This window comes from Pan troglodytes, chromosome 8, assembly GCF_028858775.2.
Source record: "Pan troglodytes isolate AG18354 chromosome 8, NHGRI_mPanTro3-v2.0_pri, whole genome shotgun sequence".
NCBI lineage: Eukaryota > Metazoa > Chordata > Mammalia > Primates > Hominidae > Pan > Pan troglodytes.
The window spans coordinates 84,719,949-84,738,788 of record NC_072406.2 but is presented as its reverse complement, the minus strand read 5'-3'; the positions used below and the strand labels follow the sequence as shown (position 1 = coordinate 84,738,788).

Below are 18,840 nucleotides of genomic sequence, written 5' to 3'. Positions count from 1 at the left end.
CCGTAAAATCCCTTGGGCTCTGTCACATAAGTTCCAGCTGTAGGCTTGTGAATTGTTAATAGCATCCATTTTTCAGTCAAGAAATTTTACAGTGCTATTCAGTGTGGTTAGAATAGGATGGTAAATATAGGTCAAATTTTATTTCCTGGTCAGTGAAGTTTATTTATTGAAAAAAATCTTTAAAACCATTTGATATTTGAAAATAGTTTGGAGTGGTACCCAGCTAAATTAGCTAACAACAACTGCTTGTCCAAATGCCAGCCTTCAGGATGACTGCTTTTTTTTTTTTAATACCAATGTGGATATCACTTTATTTAATGCAGCATAATTTTGGAGGAGACCTTTTTCTAAGGAGCCATTCTGTACTCTTTCTTAGAGTAGTTACTAATTATCTAAACTCATCCATATTTGATTGCCTATATTAATATGAGTGGCAAAGCAACTATTTGCCATGAAATTAAAAAAATATTATATATAGAAACGGTAATGAGACATCCTTGTTTTGTTTTGTGCCTAGCAGATAATATCTAAAACATTTCTATGTATTCCTCATTTCCTACTTCCAGGTGTTCAGTGATATTATTACAGGTTTTAACTGTTTCTTTGTATATTATGTTTTGTGATATGTATATTTGATTAGTTTGTTCATATAATCAAACAATGTCAATGTTTTTTCTTTTTCTCATCTTCTGATTAGGATTTCTGGCAGGTACTGACTCAGCAGCATGTGCTTTAAATTACTTAATGCTCCAGAATCCATAGTAATGCTTCAGGAACAAAGGTTCAGTGCATGATGCATATGTCCTTGCCCTGCTCCCTTCAGAATGATTTCGTTCCTGTCACTTTAAATTAACATACTTTATCTTTAATATGACAATCCAAGCACTGCACAAGTCCCAGAGAATTTGATACCCAGCATGATTTAAAAGGAAGTTTTAACATTATGTGTTACACAAAAGGTTAAGAAATTTTGTTTTAATCACTCTTGTTAAGCATAAGAGATACTTAATTAATTGAGTCACTTAAATAGTCTTACTTGGAGGCCGGGTCTGGTGGCTCATGCTTGTAATCCCAGCACTTTGAGAGGCAGAGGCAGGAGGATCACTTGAGCAACCGGGAGTTCATGACCAGCCTGAGCAACATAGCAAGACCTCATCTCTATGAAAACATTTAAAAACAGTAGTAGTCCTAGCTACTCAGGAGACTGACGTGGGAAGATCGCTTGATCCCAGGAGTTGGAGGTTGTCGTGAGCTAAGATTGTGACACTACTCCAGCCTGGGTGACACAGTGAGACCCTGTCTCTAAAACAAAAACAAAAAAGTCTTATTTGGGATATTATGTTCCTACTTGAACTGTAACAGGACTGATGAGACAACAGTAACTTCAAGTTAAAAATTAATCTTTTTTTCTTTTGAAATTTCTTACATAATAAATACAAATAAGCAGTTGCTTGGTTGCACTTTGCTCAGTAAAATGGCTTAAGGGGGAGCAAATGGGACACCTAGAAAGACTTTATTATTTTGCTTTTCTGAGCTAATCAATGACTTTAACTTGGAAAAGCAACTAAATATTTGGAGAAAACCATGAAAAGAATATATACTTACAGACTGGCCAAGGAGATCTTCAAGGACACTCCTAAAGGTACTTTTTAAATTGATCTTTGAAGGCTTGGGCTCTTTAATGGTAGTTTATAAATTATTAAAATTTATTCATTAAAATATTACTCTCACATTTCTGGTGGCTGGCAGTCTTAAAAATATAAATTAAACTGAGTTGTAGTAATTGAATATAAATTAAGCTGAATTATAAACATCTTTTGGTTTAAAATAACTAATATAACTAACGAAGACCACAGGGTGCTCTTTATTTTTACAGTACATTTTTTCTATACTTCCTTTGTTTGAAAAATGGGGTGTAATTTTTGGTAGTCCCTCTTACCAAACCCTCAAATTAGGTATCTTATTATTAGTACAATAGATTATCTTCCTAAATACCTTTGTCTTTAACTGCATTCTGAACCAAACCAACAAATACAGTAAAAATTATGTCAGAATAATGTATAGACGATTCCATTATCAATGTTTCTAATCCTGGGAATTCTATTTTAGAACAGCCATGGCACAAACATCATACAGAGTACCGAGTAGATCAGATGAGATACTAACACCTGTGATTGAGGCCAGCCACTTCCGGTTCTCTGATTATGGTAGGACAGTTTGTAGAGGGTAGCTAAAAACTCTTCCTCTCCTTTAATAATTGTATGGCTTACGGCTGGAAGATTTACAATGGCTGGAGTTGGATAGGTGTCCTTACTAATTAGGAATAGATTAGAGAGGCAGCAGTTGGTAAGTGCTTAAAAGTCTCTGGAATCTGCAGCATTAAGTAGTCAACCACACTAGGTGACAAAAGAGCACCAGTCTTCTTTAAACTTTCACTATTTAAGGTAATGTCCTTGGTTGATCAGGGATTCAAAATCAAGCTTTTCTGCATTCTTAAGTCTATCTTATGAATAAACTTTTTACATTAAAGAATAATAATAAACCTTTTTCTTAGGTAGTGGGAGAATTGTTTACCTACATTGTGTTCTATGAGTATCACTCATTTTGGTGACACTAGTATGAATCCTTTAAGCTTCCAAAGGTCAATGAACAGTTACTTTGTAGAAGAGGCATTTCTTGCTTGCTTCTTTGCAGTGACTTGTTCTTTGCATGCTAAGTTTCTATTGCCTGTGGAAAGTCTGGGATTGTTTTGTTTTCCTGGTAGCATAGAATGCTGTTCTTCAGATGCAGTTTATTAATGCTGTGAAATACTTAGACTGCTGTGAGGAGTATCCATAATGTCTCTTTCCAGTCTCTGAGTTCCCACCACTACTAAAGTTTGTTAATCTAACCCATGTGTTTGATTATTCAAGTTGAGAAAATTAATAATAATGTAATCATTAAGTGTGCCAAAGGAGGGTGTAGTTTACTTAGTTGTCTCAAATATTCAGACTCCTATTAAAATATCTTTACATCCATTTTTATTTTAGATTATGTTGTGTTTGAATTTGGGATCAATGAACCCATTCGATTTATCATTGTTGATTTGAAAACATAAACATGACTAACCATTGCATTTCTTACACCTTCATCTTTAGCTTTTTCATCATAAAACAAGATTCAAAAATCACTTTGCTATCAGAGAACTTTCTTTAGTTCCAGGCCAACTTCTTTTTTCTTATATTTTAGCACATTCTAGCATGCTTAAGGTCACATAAATAAAGTTCTATAAGAGTATACTAAACAAGTTATTTCTCCTTCTCTTCTGGTAAAATGAGTTCTCAACTTAGCCTGACCATCTATTTATAATCTTTGGTTGTAGAGAATGTGTGAGGATAGTCCTTTATTTGCATATTTGTTTTTGGCATGATGTATTTTTTAAAATTCTAAACTTGAATAAAAAACTTCACCAATTACAGATTAATCTAACATTTATTAATTAAAAATTATAAAGAACATTACACTCTTGAAGTGATGCACATTTCAAAATGATTGAAATATGCATTTGAGTAAGTGAAAGCCTTAAAAAAAAATGTGCACCTGTATCATTGGCTTGGACTTTCCTCTTCAACTTCAAGTTAACTTAGTGGATACAAGCTAAGCCCCAAGGTAAATATTTTATGGTAGTGAACTACTTCAAAAATATTCAGTCCTGATTAACATTTTCCAGAAATTGTGAACAATATAGATACCCAGTGTGTTCCTGTGCAGTTGATACAATGTAACATATAATGATTCATGACATGGGCTCTGGAGTCTCCTGCCACTTAATAGTATTGTCACCTTTGGCTACTTATGTGACTTCTCTAACCCTGAGTGTTCTTATCCATAAAGTGCAGATAATAGTATGCAATAAGGACTTAAAGAGATAATGCAAATATAAAGTACCTAGCACAGTGCCTGGCATTTACTAAAGAGAATAAATCAAATGAGATGCTGACACCTGTAATTGAGGTCAGCCACTTCCAATTCATATACTTCCAGAATATGCGAAGTATAATGCTTAAGTTTTTCGTGGTCTTTAATGTTGTCTTTAGTGGTCATTGGTGCTTAAGGGATACCTATAAATGTTTGTTTGCTTTCAAAATTGCTTTTAAAATCCTTCATCAACACGGTTTCTTGGGAGGTGATAGTTACTAAAGCAGTTTAGATCAAGGTTGTGAACGGTGATCCTCAGAGTGAAACTTTAATTTTTGTTCTTATGATACATTTTTTTCTTATACAAATTTTTTTCCAAGTGAAAGAAGGTGAAATCACTATATTGACTTATTTTTCAAGATTTTTACTTGAGATTGTTTTTACATTAAGTGGTAGAGAAACTTTTTATAACCCAAGTGACTAAAAACAACACTGCTGCTGATCTCAGGACTTTCTTTTTAGCATTGATCCATTTGAGTGGCCAAAGTTCAAAATTAAATTCTTAGATTTAGGTAGCAGATAATCAAGTCATAAAACATAGATTCCCCTGCTCAAAGCTGCTTTGAAGCTAGTATGCAGAAATAACATGGTAGAGTTGAAGATTTTCTCCTTCTAGAGTTTTGATAATACCTCGTTCAGATACTGAGGATTAAAACAAACCTTTGCAGTAAAGTTGTATCATTTCCTTAAAGTTAATGCCATTCCAGTAGACTTTTAAAATGTTTTATTATTGCTTTTTAATCAAATCATCTGCCACTGTTTTTTAAAAACATCTTCATTTGTACCATCTTTGAAGCCATCTAGTTAATGAGATAAGAAAACCTTTGCATTCCAGGTATTTGGAATTGTTCTCACAGCTGAGGTGGTTAGAATTGGGACTGAAAAGAGAGTTGCTTTCTGGCATAGTGAAGTTTACAGTATCTTAAGCATTCACCTTCCAGTTTGTTGCACAGTAATTTATGTGTGTTTGCCTCAAATGCGATATTACCTTTGAAAAGCTTAGAAGAAAATTTGAGTCAGAAGGAGGAATCATAAACTACTTCAAATTAGAAACATTTTGATTTCATTGTTATCTGATATATCCCCAAATTCTACCCTTCTGCAAGTTCAGAGATGGGGTGGGGAATAAGAAAAACATATTTTAGCTGTGCAACATTTTTAATTTGATTGGAAATAGTGTGATTGTTTAAGATTGATATTTTACCAAGGCTTTGGCATCAATCCATGCACCAACTAGATAATGAAGTGTAAGCATTAATTGCATGGGAAAATTGCTGAATTTTCTCTTTCTTTCTAACACCCCACCACATACCTTGACCCCAACCTTAGATAGAAATACTATTTGTCATTTGGAAATGATATGCCAAAATTGTATTTTCCAGAAGAAGCATATTATCATTAATTTGTTTTTGATGTACAACCTCAAATATTACTCAAGGGATTTAGATAGACTTTGAATGTATTTCAGCAATGTAGCAAAATATTAATACTAAAATAACCCAAGGATTTCATCCCCATAAAGGATGACACTTTAATTTAAATAGTAAAGCTGTGTTCTTCATCACATTTTCTATAAGCCAAAGATGTTTTGAATTTCTGGATGATATGTAAGCATTGATTTTGCAGACATAGTCCATCAACTTCTATTAACTAGAAAAAGTTTTTTTAACTTTATAACTTGAAAATTAGATCTTAACTAGAAGAAATAAGTTTCTAGATATGATTTCTCTCTTTGGCTTCATATACTTGAGTCCCAGAAGGCAAAATTACTAACCCTATTTTGATCAACCCTGTAACTAGTTAGGATTTACTGTTTGAGCACACTTAGCGCTCATGAGTCTGGAAATCCCAGTTCCAGTGCCCCTCATGGCACCAGCAACTTTAACCATGTATTTTATAAGTTTATGTGATTGGTCAGAAACTAAAGTGTGAGTGCTTCAGCATAAAGTCATCTGGTACAAAAATCTAGGTTTTTGACTTACTGTGAGGTGTAGCAGTTACACATGTGTAGTGTATAATTTGCTATATAATAAGTTTACTTTCAAGTCTTTCTGCTTATCTAAAAAATGAAAATATCCAGGATATGGTGCAGTTGAGATCAATACCAGAAACCTGTAATAATGTCCATTTGCCTTTACTTGAGATCAGTAATTTGAATGGGTTGGTGATACTGTACCTATAACTACACTTTAAGTTTTGAAATAAGTAAGATCTAAGACTAGGTCATATCAGTGAATAGTAAAACAGTTATATTTTGTTCATTTAAGTTAGTGAGCACATTGCTTTAAAACATTTTGCATAATTTTCTTCTCTAAGAAGAGGTAACATTGGTCAGTAAATTGAATAGAAATGCTATTCTTGTCATTTGACCTGCATTCTGCTTCCATATCCTTAATTTCAGAGATTCAAGTGATTGGAATCAAGTTTGAAATGTAACTTCTAAGCCACATAAAACAACATAATGCTCTGTAAGGTATCTGCAATTACAATCTCTTTTAAGAATATCCAATTCTGGCTGGGAGCAGTGGCTCACGCCTGTAATCCCAACACTTTGGGAGGCCGAGACGGGCAGATCACTTGAGGTCAGGAGTTCAAGACCAGCCTGGACAATATGGTGAAACCCTGTCTTTACTAAAAATACAAAAATTAGCCAGGCATGGTGGCACATGCCTGTAATCCCAGCTACTCGGGAGACTGAAGCAAGAGAATCGCTTGAACCCAGGAGGCAGTTTGCCATGAGCCGAGATCATTCCACTGCACTTCAGCCTGGGCAACAGAGTGAGGCTCCATCTCAAAGAGAAAAAAAAGAATATCCAGTTCTATTTAAATAATTTTCAGCATGTATACTGAAGGATTGGTAGAGTCTTACCTCAGGAACTTGAAGATGAAACAAATTTCTCATAGACCCTTACTAAAATTTTTTTAACTGAACTGATAATTTATTACCTAATCTCACATTATATACCCTTACAATAGAATTGAAGTGTGTTCTATTTCTTTCAACTTTTATATTAAAAAATTTCTTTCTTATAGTTTATTATATTTGAATTTACTACATATATTGAATTAAATATAAATCCTTAGGTTATACTTTCTAGTAAAAATTACATATTAATATAAATGTGTATTAATAACAAAATTTTTTTTAAAAAAGAAAACAGGCCAGGTGCAGTGGCTCACGCCTGTAATCCCAGCAGTTTGGGAGGCCAAGGCAGGAGGATCACTTGAGGTCAGGAGTTTGAGACCAGCCTGGCCGCATGGTGAAACCCTGTCTCTACAAAAAAATACAAAAATTAGCTGGGTGTGGTAGCACATGCTTGTAATCCCAGCTACTCAGGAGGCTGAGGCAGGAGAATCGCTTGAACCTGGGAGGCAGACGTTGTAGTGAGCTGAGATCTCACCATTGCACCCAAGCCTGGCGGACAGAGCAACACTCCATCTCAGGAAAAAAAAAAAAAAAGAAGAAGAAAAGAAAACAACAACAACAAAATAACAAAAAATGTAAATAACTACTTCTGGGGCAGTGAGAGAACATTATTACCAGTCTGATAAGATTATATTCTCCTTGGAATATGCCTCCATATCACCCCTGAAGTGTATAAGTGGTGTTTGCTTAGGGGAAAGAATGACTTAAAATTTAGTAAAAGATTAAACACCATCTAAAAGATTAAATGAAGGATCATTTTACTTGACATTTTCTTTCTTTTAAAAAAAAAAAAAAAAAGTTTTATTTCCATAGGTTTTTGGGGAACAGGTGGTATTTGGTTCCATGAGTAAGTTCTTTAGTGGTGATTTGTGAGATTTTTGGTGCACCCATCACCGAGCAGTGTACACTGAACCCAATTTGTAGACTTTTATCCCTCACCACCTCACCCTTCCCCACACCCCTGAGTCGCCAAAGTCCATTGTATCATTCTTATGCGTTTGCATCTTCATAGCTTAGCTCCCACTTATGAATGAGAACATACAATGTTTAGTTTTCCATTCTTGAGTTACTTCATTTATAATAATAGTTTCCAGTCCTATCCAAGTTGCTGCGAATGCCATTAATTCGTTCCTTTTTATGGCTGAGTAGTATTCCATCGTATGCATATTCCACAGTTTGTTTATCCACTTGTTTATTGATGGGCATTTGGGCTGGTTCCACGTATTTGCAATTGTGAATTGTGCTACTATAAATATGCATATGCAAGTATCTTTTTTGTATAATGACTCCTTTTCCTTCAAGTAAATACCCAGTAGTGGGATTGCTGGATCAAATGGTAGAATCAGGTCTTTGGTTTTAAAACACCAGCTAAGAAGCAGCCATAGACACAGAATAATCTAAAAGTTTGTTTTCTAGTAACTCCCATTTCCTCCCAAATTTTGACGTATTTATTTGATGTTCTTCCTAGCTTTGAGTAACTTGAGATATCAAATTTGATGGTTTTATGATAATTTTTGTGTCTGTAATTACTATGTCATGAATTTTGTAAGAATCTTCCTCAGAGTTTTGGATACTCTATAAATTCACTTATAAATTCTTAAGAGTTAGTAAATAGATACATAATCCTAAATTTACCTGAACCACTCTTTAACAAGAGCATGCCTCTGAAAACATACAAGTAACTTCTCTCCCTCTCTACTTCTTTACCACCCCAACTGCAAAAGCATGGAAGAACAATGTAGACCTTTTTACTAAAGAATTAGAAACAGCACATCACAAAACGACCTATAGACCAATGGAACAGAACAGAGACCTCAGAAATAACACTACACAACTACAATCATCTGATCTTTGCAAAACCTGACAAAAACAAGCAATGGGGAAAGGATTCCCTATTTAATAAATGGTGCTGGGAAACCTGACTAGCCATATGCAGAAAACTGAAATTGGACCCCTTCCTTACACCGTATACAAAAATTAACTCGAGATGGATTAAAGACTTAAATGTAAGACCTAAAACCATAAAAACCCTAGAAGAAAACCTAGGCAATACCATTCAGGACATAGGCATGGACAAAGACTTCATGACTAAAACACCAGAAGCAATGGCAGCAAAAGCCAAAATTGACAAATAGGATCCAGTTAAACTAAAGAGCTTCCACACAGCAAAAGAAACTATCATCAGAGTGAACAGGAAACCTACAGAATGGAAGAAAATGTTTGCAATGTATCCATCTGACAAAGGGCTAATATCCAGAATTTACAAGGAACTTAAATAAATTTACAAGAAAAAAATAACCCCAACAAAAAGTGGATGAATGATATGAACAGACACTTCTCAAAAGAAGGCATTTCTGTGGCCAACAAACATATGAAAAAAGCTCGTCATCACTGGTCATTAGAGAAATGCAAATCAAAACCGCAATGAGATACCATCTCGTGCCAGTTAGAATGGCAATCATTAAAAAGTCAGGAAACAACAGATGCTGGAGAGGATGTGGAGAAATAGGAACACTTTTACATTTATTATATATTTTAATTTTGTAATGATCAGAATAAAATACTACTAAGCAATAAAGTGAACTGATGATTACAGTGTGGATGAATCTTCCCCACATTATGCTGAGCCAAAGAAGCAGGACACCAAAGTATATACTAGTGATACCATTTATATCAATTTCTAAAACAGGCAAAACTCATCTATGGTGAAAATATGGTAGGAATTTATTATGGAGGGGCATAAAAGAACTTTCGGAAGTGATGGAAATGTTCCATATCTTGATAAAGACGTCTATTATACATTAGATTTTTGCTTTTCAACATATGTAGATTTTCCTTAAAAAAGTAACAAATGTTGGACTCTAGATGATATAGATATGTTTGTTTTCTGCAGAGATGGGATTAGCAGTTGTGAAACTACTTTTTGTGTATTCTAAGCTTGAATAAATATATTGATGATAATGGGAACCAGGTTTCTCATTTTTGGAAAAGGTAGTAACAAGTGTGTGAGGGATAAGACCAAATTGTATCCTAGAAAGGAATTATAGGTATCAACATGAATTCATAGTTTGTGATAGCTAGATATGAATCTAATCACAAAGAAACATCAGCCTAATTCAAAATGAGAGATATTCTACAATATAACTCACCTGTGCCTTTTAAAACTGTCAAGAAGTACAAAGAGAGAAAAAATGACACAGCGGGGAACTCCAAAACCACATCCCACCATTAAACCAAAAATTAAGCTGCCAAAAATTGTCAGTCAACTTGTTCAGATCTCTAGAATCTAATGAAAGACTTAAAACAACCAGGAGAACGCTTTAAAAGAAAGAAGCTGCTAACATTTATTCACAGAACATTGTATTTTAACTTACCTGGTGACCACCCCAAGTCCCCAGTGCAATGGCAGCTGTAAGGATGGCGGCCCATGTTCCTGACAGAGTTTGCTTGTGTCAGAACGAGCAATGTGGATCATGTTCTTGGATGACTCTGGATGTGGGCATCAACCTGTCTGGTGGCTCCCTAAGGAATCAGCTTTGAGGCTTGCCTTTGTTTCACCTGCTTCAGAGCTTTTAGGGGACTGGGGCAGCATTTGTCAGAAAGATTTAAAGGTAAATAATACTGTAGCAGCTGGGACAAGCAGACAAACCAAATAGCCTGGGAAGGAAGAGGCTTTGTAAGGAGATACATGGGAGAACAAGTGATTTGAAATGCTTCACCATATACAGGGGAGTGTAGAAGGCTTAGGGTTGAATGAATGTTCAGAAGAAACCTTAGAAGATCCTGAGCTTTCATGTCTGGCTGACATTTAAGCCCCATGCAAGCCGGAATCTTAAGGCTAAGAGAGAGTTGTAAATGGTTTTGCTAAGTAAGCATTGAAGAAATGCCCAATACAGAGCCAGTCTGAAAAGATCCGGAGAGTATTTTTACACCTTTCGCTCCAAGCATTTAAGGAAACCTGTCAAATCACTAGTTGCTCACTAAGGTGAACAGAGACTTGAGTGACGACCTATGACAAAGGTCACAGGTCTTTACAAGAAGAGTTTAATAAAGTCATTAAACAAACAACTACAACCCACAGTAGCAACAACAAACCCTGAGGAAGGGGAAGAATGCGATTTCGAGAGTTACCACATTATAATATACAAAATGTCCAGTTTCAACAAGAAATTATGCATACATAGAAACAATAAATTACAGCCCAATCACAGAAAAAAAAAAAGAAAAGAAATAGGGAGTATCCTTGAGGAGGCACGGACATTATATGTACTACTCAAAGACTTTAGATCAACTGCCTAAAGTATAGTTAAGTAGCTAAAAGGATGATGTATGAACTAACAGAAAATTTCAATAGATACATAGAAATTGTTTAAAAGATACCAAATAGAAGTTCTGGAACTGAAAAGTACAAGAGCTGAGTTGAAAAATTGACTAGAGGGATTCAACCAGCAAACTTGAGCAGGCAGAAGAAAGAATTAGTGAACTTGAAGATATAGGTCAATTGATATTATCTAGTCTGAGGCAGAGAGGAAAAAGAATGAAAAAAAATGCACAGAGCTGAAGAGACTTATGCTTTAAAATGTTTATAGTGGTAAATTTTGTTATATGCATTTTACTGCAATTTTTTTAAATTACAAAAATGTAAATGATGTGGTACTGGCATAAACACAGACAATGGAAGAAAATTGAGAGTCCAGAAATAAACCCACACATCTATGGTTAATTGAATTTCAACAAGCATGTAAGACAGTGGTAAAAGGTCATACCATTTCAACAAATGGTATAAGGTCCACTAGATATTCACATACAAAAGAATGAAGGTGAACCCCCTACTTCACATTATATACAAAATTTAACTCAAAATGGATCAATAACCTAAAAAAAAAGAGCAAATGCTATAAAACCCTTAGTAGAAAAGTAGGGGTAAATCTTCATGACCTTGGATTGGTAATGAAATATTAAATATAACATCAAAAGCACAAATAATAAAATAGATAAATGGGACTTCAATATTTAAAACTTTTCTGCTTCATAGGACATTATCAAGAGTGAAGGGGCAACACACAGAATAGGAGAAAATATTTGCAGATATGTCTATGATAAGGATCTAATATCCAGAATATATAAAGAACTTAGATTAGAACTCAACAGCCAAATGAGAAATAACAAATTCAAAAATGAGCAAAGGATTTGGATAGACATTTCTCCAAAGAAGATATACAGATGGTCAAAAAGCACATGAAAAGATGCTGAACATCATTAGGTATTAGGGGAATGTAAATCAAAATCACAGTGAGATACCATGTCATATCCATGAGGATGGTTATAATTTTTTAAAGAAGAAGAGGAAGAAGTATTGGTGAGGGTGTGGAGAATGTGGAATCCTCTTACATTGCTTATGGGAATGTAAATGGTGCTGTAATCCCAGTACTTTGGGAGGCTGAGGTGGAAGGATTGCTTATAGCCCAGGAGATCAAGGATGCAGCCCAGATCCATGATTGTGCCACTGCATTTCATCCTGTGCGACAGAGCAACCTCCTCCTGTCTTAAACAAAAAACAACCAGCTGAGTGTGGTGGCTCATGCCTGTAACCCCAGCACTCTGGAGGCTGAGGCACGCAGATTGCTTAACTCCAGGAGTTCAAGACCAACCTGGGCAACATGGCAAAACCCCATCTCTACAAAAAATACAAAAATTACCCGAGCATGGTGACATGTACCTGTAGTCCCAGCTACTGGGGAGGCTGAGATGGGAGGATCACCTGAGCTGAGCCCCAGAGGTCAAGGCTGCGGTGATCCAAGATCATATCGCTGCACTCCAGCCTAGGTGTCAGAGTGAGACACTGTCTCAAAACAAAACAAAACAAACAAAAACCAAAAACATAGAGCTGCCATATGACCCAGCAGTTCCTCTCCTTAATACATACCAAAAGAATTGACAACAGGTACTCAAACAGATACTCATACATGAATAACCAAAAGGTGGAAATAACCTAAATGTCTTTGAGCATATGAATAGATAAACTGTGGCATATACATACAGTGGGGTTTGGATCATAATCTCAAAAGATACAATCCCAAAAAATCAAAATTCCTTACCTTGTTATCTTTATTTGGGAGTTAAGTATGGCTTAAGGAGCTGTGTATGGGGGCCAGGCATGGTGGCTCACGCCTGTAATCCCAGCACTTTGGGAGGCCAAGGTGGGCAGATCATGAGATTAGGAGATCGAGACCATCTGGCCAATAGGGTGAAACCCGTCTCTACTAAAATACAAAAAATTAGCCAGACGCGGTGGCGGGCACCTGTAATCCCGCTACTTGGGAGGCTGAGGCAGGGGAATTGCTTGAACCTGGGAGGCAGAGATTGCAGTAAGCAGAGATTGTGCCACTGTACTCCAGCCTGGCGACAAAACGAGACTCCGTCTCAAAAAAAAAAAAAAAAAAAAGAAAGAAAGAAAGAAAGGAGCTGTGTATGGATGCCAGATTGATAAGGGATGAACTTGTGGACTTAATTTTAGGTATCAGTAATTTTAAATGTCAACTCGACTAGATTAAGGAATACTTAGAAACCTTGTAAAGCATTATTTTGGGTGTTAGGGTGAGGAGACTAGTGTGTGAATCTGAGTGGATTTAGATGGGGACGGTCTGCCCTCAATGTTGATGGGCACCACCCAATCAGCTAGGGATCTGGAGACAGCAAATGGTTCTCTCTGAGAGCTGGGGCAGACTTTTCTGCTGCTGCTTTGGATATCAGAAATTCGACTTCAGGAAAGTGTATTATCACAGCATTTATTGTGTGTAAGCATTGTGCGTTTATGTAAAAACGTTGAAACTTCCTCAATAAATGAAGAAATGACCTTTTTTGTACTGCATTTGTGAAAGATAAAATTTCTCAAGATCTCAGCTCTTTGGGCAACTGTGTATGCAATAATGACCCATTGTGGTTTTTAACTTACCTCATGAAAAGACTTAGGTTTGTTCTCAGGGTATTTCAGATGACTGCCTTTATAACTGGGGCACATACGATTACTAACTATAGTGATAGGCGTTTATACATTTCCCCTTTGAGCCATTTCTTTATGAACAATGGTTCTTCTGCTCAAAGTGTTCTGTCTCATTCTTATGTTTCTCAAATCTTCTTTAAAAATGTAAGCAAATATTTTAAAATAATTTTTATGTTTTCCAAAATTAGGATTTTAGACTTTAGGGATTTTGATCTTTGGGGATTTCAACATTCGGGATTATGGTGTTCAGTGTGTATTTTGGGGGGATTATGATCAGCATCCCATACAGTGGAATATCATTTGGCAATAAAAAGGAATTAAATATTGATTCATGCTACAACATGGTGAACCTAAAAAACATTACGTTCAGTGAAAGAAGCCAAACCTAAAAGGCCCACGTACTGTGTGGTTAAATGGTAAAAATGGTGAATTTATCACAATCAAAACCAATAAAACTCTACAGGAAAAAATAAGGACAAAGAAAGGCTGTTCCCTATTAATGGAGACTAAAGAGACATGATAACTAAATGCAGTTTATGATTGTGGATTACATCCTTGATCAGGGTGAAAATAGCTATAAAGGAAATTATTGGGACAATTTGCTAAAATTTGAAAATGGACTGGATTTGGCTGGTCGCAGTGGCTTACATCTGTAATCCCAGCACTTTGGGAGGCCAAGGTGGGTGGATTACCTGAGGCCAGGAGTTCAAGACCAGCCTGGCCAACATGGCAAAACCCGTCTCTACTAAAAATACAAAAATTAGATGGGCGTGGTGGTGTGCATCTGTAATCTCAGCTACTCGGGAGGCTGAGGCTTGAACCCGGGAGGCAGAGGTTGCAGTGAGCTGAGATCACGCCACTGCATTCCAGCCTGGGTGACAGAGCGAGACTCCATCTCAAAAAATAAAAATAAAAAAGGACTGAATTAGATAATAGTATGTGTATCAATACTAAATTTCCTGGTTTTATTAAACATACACTGTGCTATAAATTATGTATCAGAATTACATTTTGGGGATTTTAGGCTTTAGAAATTTTGATCTTTGGGGATTTCAACGTTTGGGATTATGGCATTTGGGATTGTGACCATTAGAGAATGTCTTTGTTCCCAGGAAATCTAGGCTGAGGTACTTAAGCATAAAGTGGCATGATGTCTCCAATTTACTTTCAAAGTGGCATGTTGAAAAAATACAAGGCAAATTGTGTAATATGTAAACTGTTGGTGAATTGGTAAAAAATATATAATAGTACTTTATACTAATCTTTCAACTTTTCTGTGAGTTTGAAGTTATGTCAAACTCAAATTTTGTTACCAACAAAATTAGATTTGCCCTTATGTTACCTTCTCAGCGTCAGCATGGCCCGGATGATTGTTAGAAAAATAATGTTAGGTTTGCTTCTTTGGCTTAACTTCCTCCTTTCACTCTATCCTTAGACTTTTGTCTGTTTCTCAACCTGTGGCTTCCACTATGTTATTTATTTTAATTATAGCAATTTCCCCATAAGCTTATTACATCATTATGATTAAGTATTAGCTTCTATACACATTTATTGTTATGGCTGGTAATGGTCAGCCTTTGGGGACCTATTCTCATTTTGTGTATTTTTTCCTGTTCACATAGTTTACCTTTGCAGTATCTTGGGTAACGTAAAAAATGCAAATTTTTTTCTTTTATTTTGAGAAATTTAAATATTAACTTCCTGGTGGAGGGCTTTGCTGTTCTAGTTCTCATTCAGTAGCTTTTTTTGTCTGAAATTTCTGTTCAGTCTCTTGGTAGAAGATCAAGTGTAGTATGAGATCTAACCTTAATAACATACTGGACTATACTCATTTTTGTTGTCAACTCAAAGAAGTAATCTCTAAATGCTATCAAGCAGGACTATGCCTTCTGTGAGCCGCAAAAGAAGTCAGCAAAGTTCTTCTAAGTAGAAGCGCCATCAAAACCTACTACTGTGTAATTGGTATTCACCTGTGGACTTTAACCTGTCCATAGCTACTGTTTCTTATGAACAAGTAAATATCTAGTAGAGGCTATTTTGAATGAGTTTATTGAGAAGATCATACAAACTGACTTCACGATGATTCGTGTGGTACTTGTATTTTCAGTTGGTTAACCAGTTTTCTTTCCTTTGTGGTTTATGATGGGATCTCCACTAGACAGAGGTAACCCATTGGATAGTTGTGTAACTGGATGCTGGTGTGATGGTGCTTGTTGGTTTAGTTTTCATCATACTCCTCTTGAAGTTATGCCTGCAATGCTGCCTCTTACTTTATGCTTGCATGACATTATTACTTTGATTGTGCTTTATTGGTTTGGGTTTTTAAAATCTATTTTTATACTCAAAATAATTCCTTAAATATTTTTGGTGGTCTAGAACTTGTGGAAATTAGTTTCAAGTCTAACTTTTTGGTGGATCCTTTTCAGTTTTTGAAAATATATTCAATGTCACAACTGAGTTTATGCTTTGGCTAAGAATTCAGAAAACAGAGTAAGTTTGTTTAAACACCCAGGAAGAGACCACTTGCCAGGCAGACAATTACCAAAGCTGAGAACTAACTTTCTTTGTGAGATTTATAGATTAAAGAAGAGAAATATATATTTAGAGTAAAAACTAAGTTTTAGGAGACAGTTTCATCAAATAGCTGACATCTAGGAGCCTTCATTAAAGTAACAGTAGATATGATTAAATTGCCGAAAGTGTGTACGACTGATTTGGCATTATATTTCAGAGATGCTATTCACTCTGCATACTGGTCTGTATTCTGAAGCTAAGATTCTTGGGGCTATCAAGTAAAATTAGTTTTTCAGAAATTGGTTTTCTGAGCATTTGTATAGGCCTTGGAAATAGTTGCTCACTTCTTTCTTTCTAATCACTATCAGTCTAGTTTTTCTTGGACAAAACTGATTTCCTTTTAGTTTTTTCATGTGTTTGTTTATTTGTTTACTACCACGTATACCTCTGTAGAAGAAGGTGGATTGTTTTTCAAACTAAGAAACAAAACCTGTTCTGAAGTGGGCCTGTATATGTGCAATGGCAGAGGGTTCTAACATTGAAATTATTTTCTAATGTTCATATTGAACTAGTGTTGAAATGAAAACATAATTTTTGTCTTAAAATTTTCATCATCTTGAAAACTGTAAAGGATCCATTGATTTTGAATGGCCATGAGAGAAATGCTTATGATAAATAGCATAAAACTGTCAGATAAATGGTGATTCATCTCTTACTATTTATATTCTAATTCACTTATATATTTTTGTCTTTTGGTGGGACCCATACATTCTATAGAAAATTTCCCAGGAACGAGAAAAATTTGCTGATGAAGGCAGTATATTTTACACCCTTGGAGAATGTGGGCTCATATCCTTTTCAGACTACATTTTCCTCACAACTGTTCTTTCCAGTAAGTATAAACGTTTTCTTTTTCCATTTGTAGAGCAGATACAGGACTATAAACATAATTGTTTATATGTTTATAAAACAAGACATATTGGTAGAGTTAATGAATTATAATGAATTATAAGTTACATAAAATTTCATTTGCTTTTAATTTACTATAACTTGTGTATAGAACCACCTGAGAGAGGCAGAAAGAAGAGAAAACTAAAGTATCAAAGTAAAGTTAAAAACAAAACAAAACAAAACGGCTGGGCACAGTGGCTCACACTTGTAATTCCACAACTTTGGGAGATCAAGGTGGGCAGATCACTTGAACTCAGGAGTTCAAGACCAGCCTGGGCAACATGGTGAAACCCCATCTCTACAAAAGCATACGTGTAGTCCTAGCTACTTAGGAGGCTGAAGTGGGAGGATAGCCTGAGCCTGGGAGGCGGAGGTTGCAGTGAGCTGAGATGAGGCCACCACACTCCAGCCTGGGCAACAGAGTGACACCCTGTCTCAAAAACAACAGCAGCAAAAAAACTAAGAAGTGACATCTACCTTTAACTGTCTGTCACTCTGTATTCTGTCAAGGTGAGTCATGTATTGCTTACTACTATATCCTTCATTAACTTACTGCTTCTCCAATAACACATATTTTGATCTATCATTTCCTCCACTAAAGAAGAAAATTGGCTTGGTTGACCTAATTGAGTTGAATATTTGTTTTTTAACCTTGGAGGAATACTTCTGAAGACACAAAACTCAATTTTGACTCACTTAGAGCATTGAGGAGTTTCTGATTTTTTAAAACTATCAATAGCTTTGTTGATTAGTATGCTACTCTAAGTGATTTTAAATTTTATTACTTTTTGATGTGACTTTTTTTTAACCATTCAGAAAAACTAAACAAAATGTTATGTTCGTAGCTCTCCATGTGTAGTCTATTAAAATCTACCTAAGGTGAACCAGAGTTCAGATTTGTATGTTTGAAATAAGTGATTTGCAATTTTTTTTTTTTTGGTCTGGGACATATCAAACAAAAATAACCCTCTCTTTTTCACCTTCTCCAAGCCAGCCATCTGTAAACATAAAGCTACTAGAAGATAGTTTTTAATAAGTGGCATATACATGTCCTGCCATGACTGTGACCACTTTCGTTCTTATTCCTCTGTGTAAGTGTGTAAGGATTGACAAGGAAATTATATATATATATGTATATGCCTTGCCACAGCTGACTTTGGGACACCAAAGTGTCTGAATAAATTCATACGGTGGAGCAGTACCCTGGCAATGAAAATACACATTGATTTGTTATGAAAATCCAAAATAACTCCAGCAGCATACAACTTAAGATCATAATGTGCTTTTAAAAGCATCTCTAGTTCAGATCCCAGCCCCACCATTTCTCAGCTTGTGATTTGGGGGAAGACAATAGATTTGTTCTTCTGTTGTGTCTGTAAAATGAAGGGGGCAGTAATATCAAACCCAAATTATTTATTTGAGAATGATGACATCATGAATATAAAGTAGCTATTAATAGTTTAGTGCCTAATATTTAGTGGAAATCTGT

At 35.6% G+C, this 18,840-nt stretch overlaps 1 protein-coding gene across 3 annotated transcripts in view; it reads left to right on the top strand.

The window, feature by feature from the left end:
* MICU1 (mitochondrial calcium uptake 1) overlaps positions 1 to 18,840 on the top strand; it is a 258,934-nt gene that overhangs the window by 101,033 nt on the left and 139,061 nt on the right. For 2 of the 3 annotated variants that reach the window (XM_009458672.5, XM_054659695.2), the window contains one exon: positions 17,178 to 17,292. In XM_009458672.5, the coding sequence (XP_009456947.1) occupies positions 17,178 to 17,292 (115 nt within the window). Of the gene's footprint in view, positions 1 to 1,457; positions 1,643 to 17,177; positions 17,293 to 18,840 lie in introns of those variants that run through there. The other variant, XM_016918531.4, reaches the window with a different exon arrangement.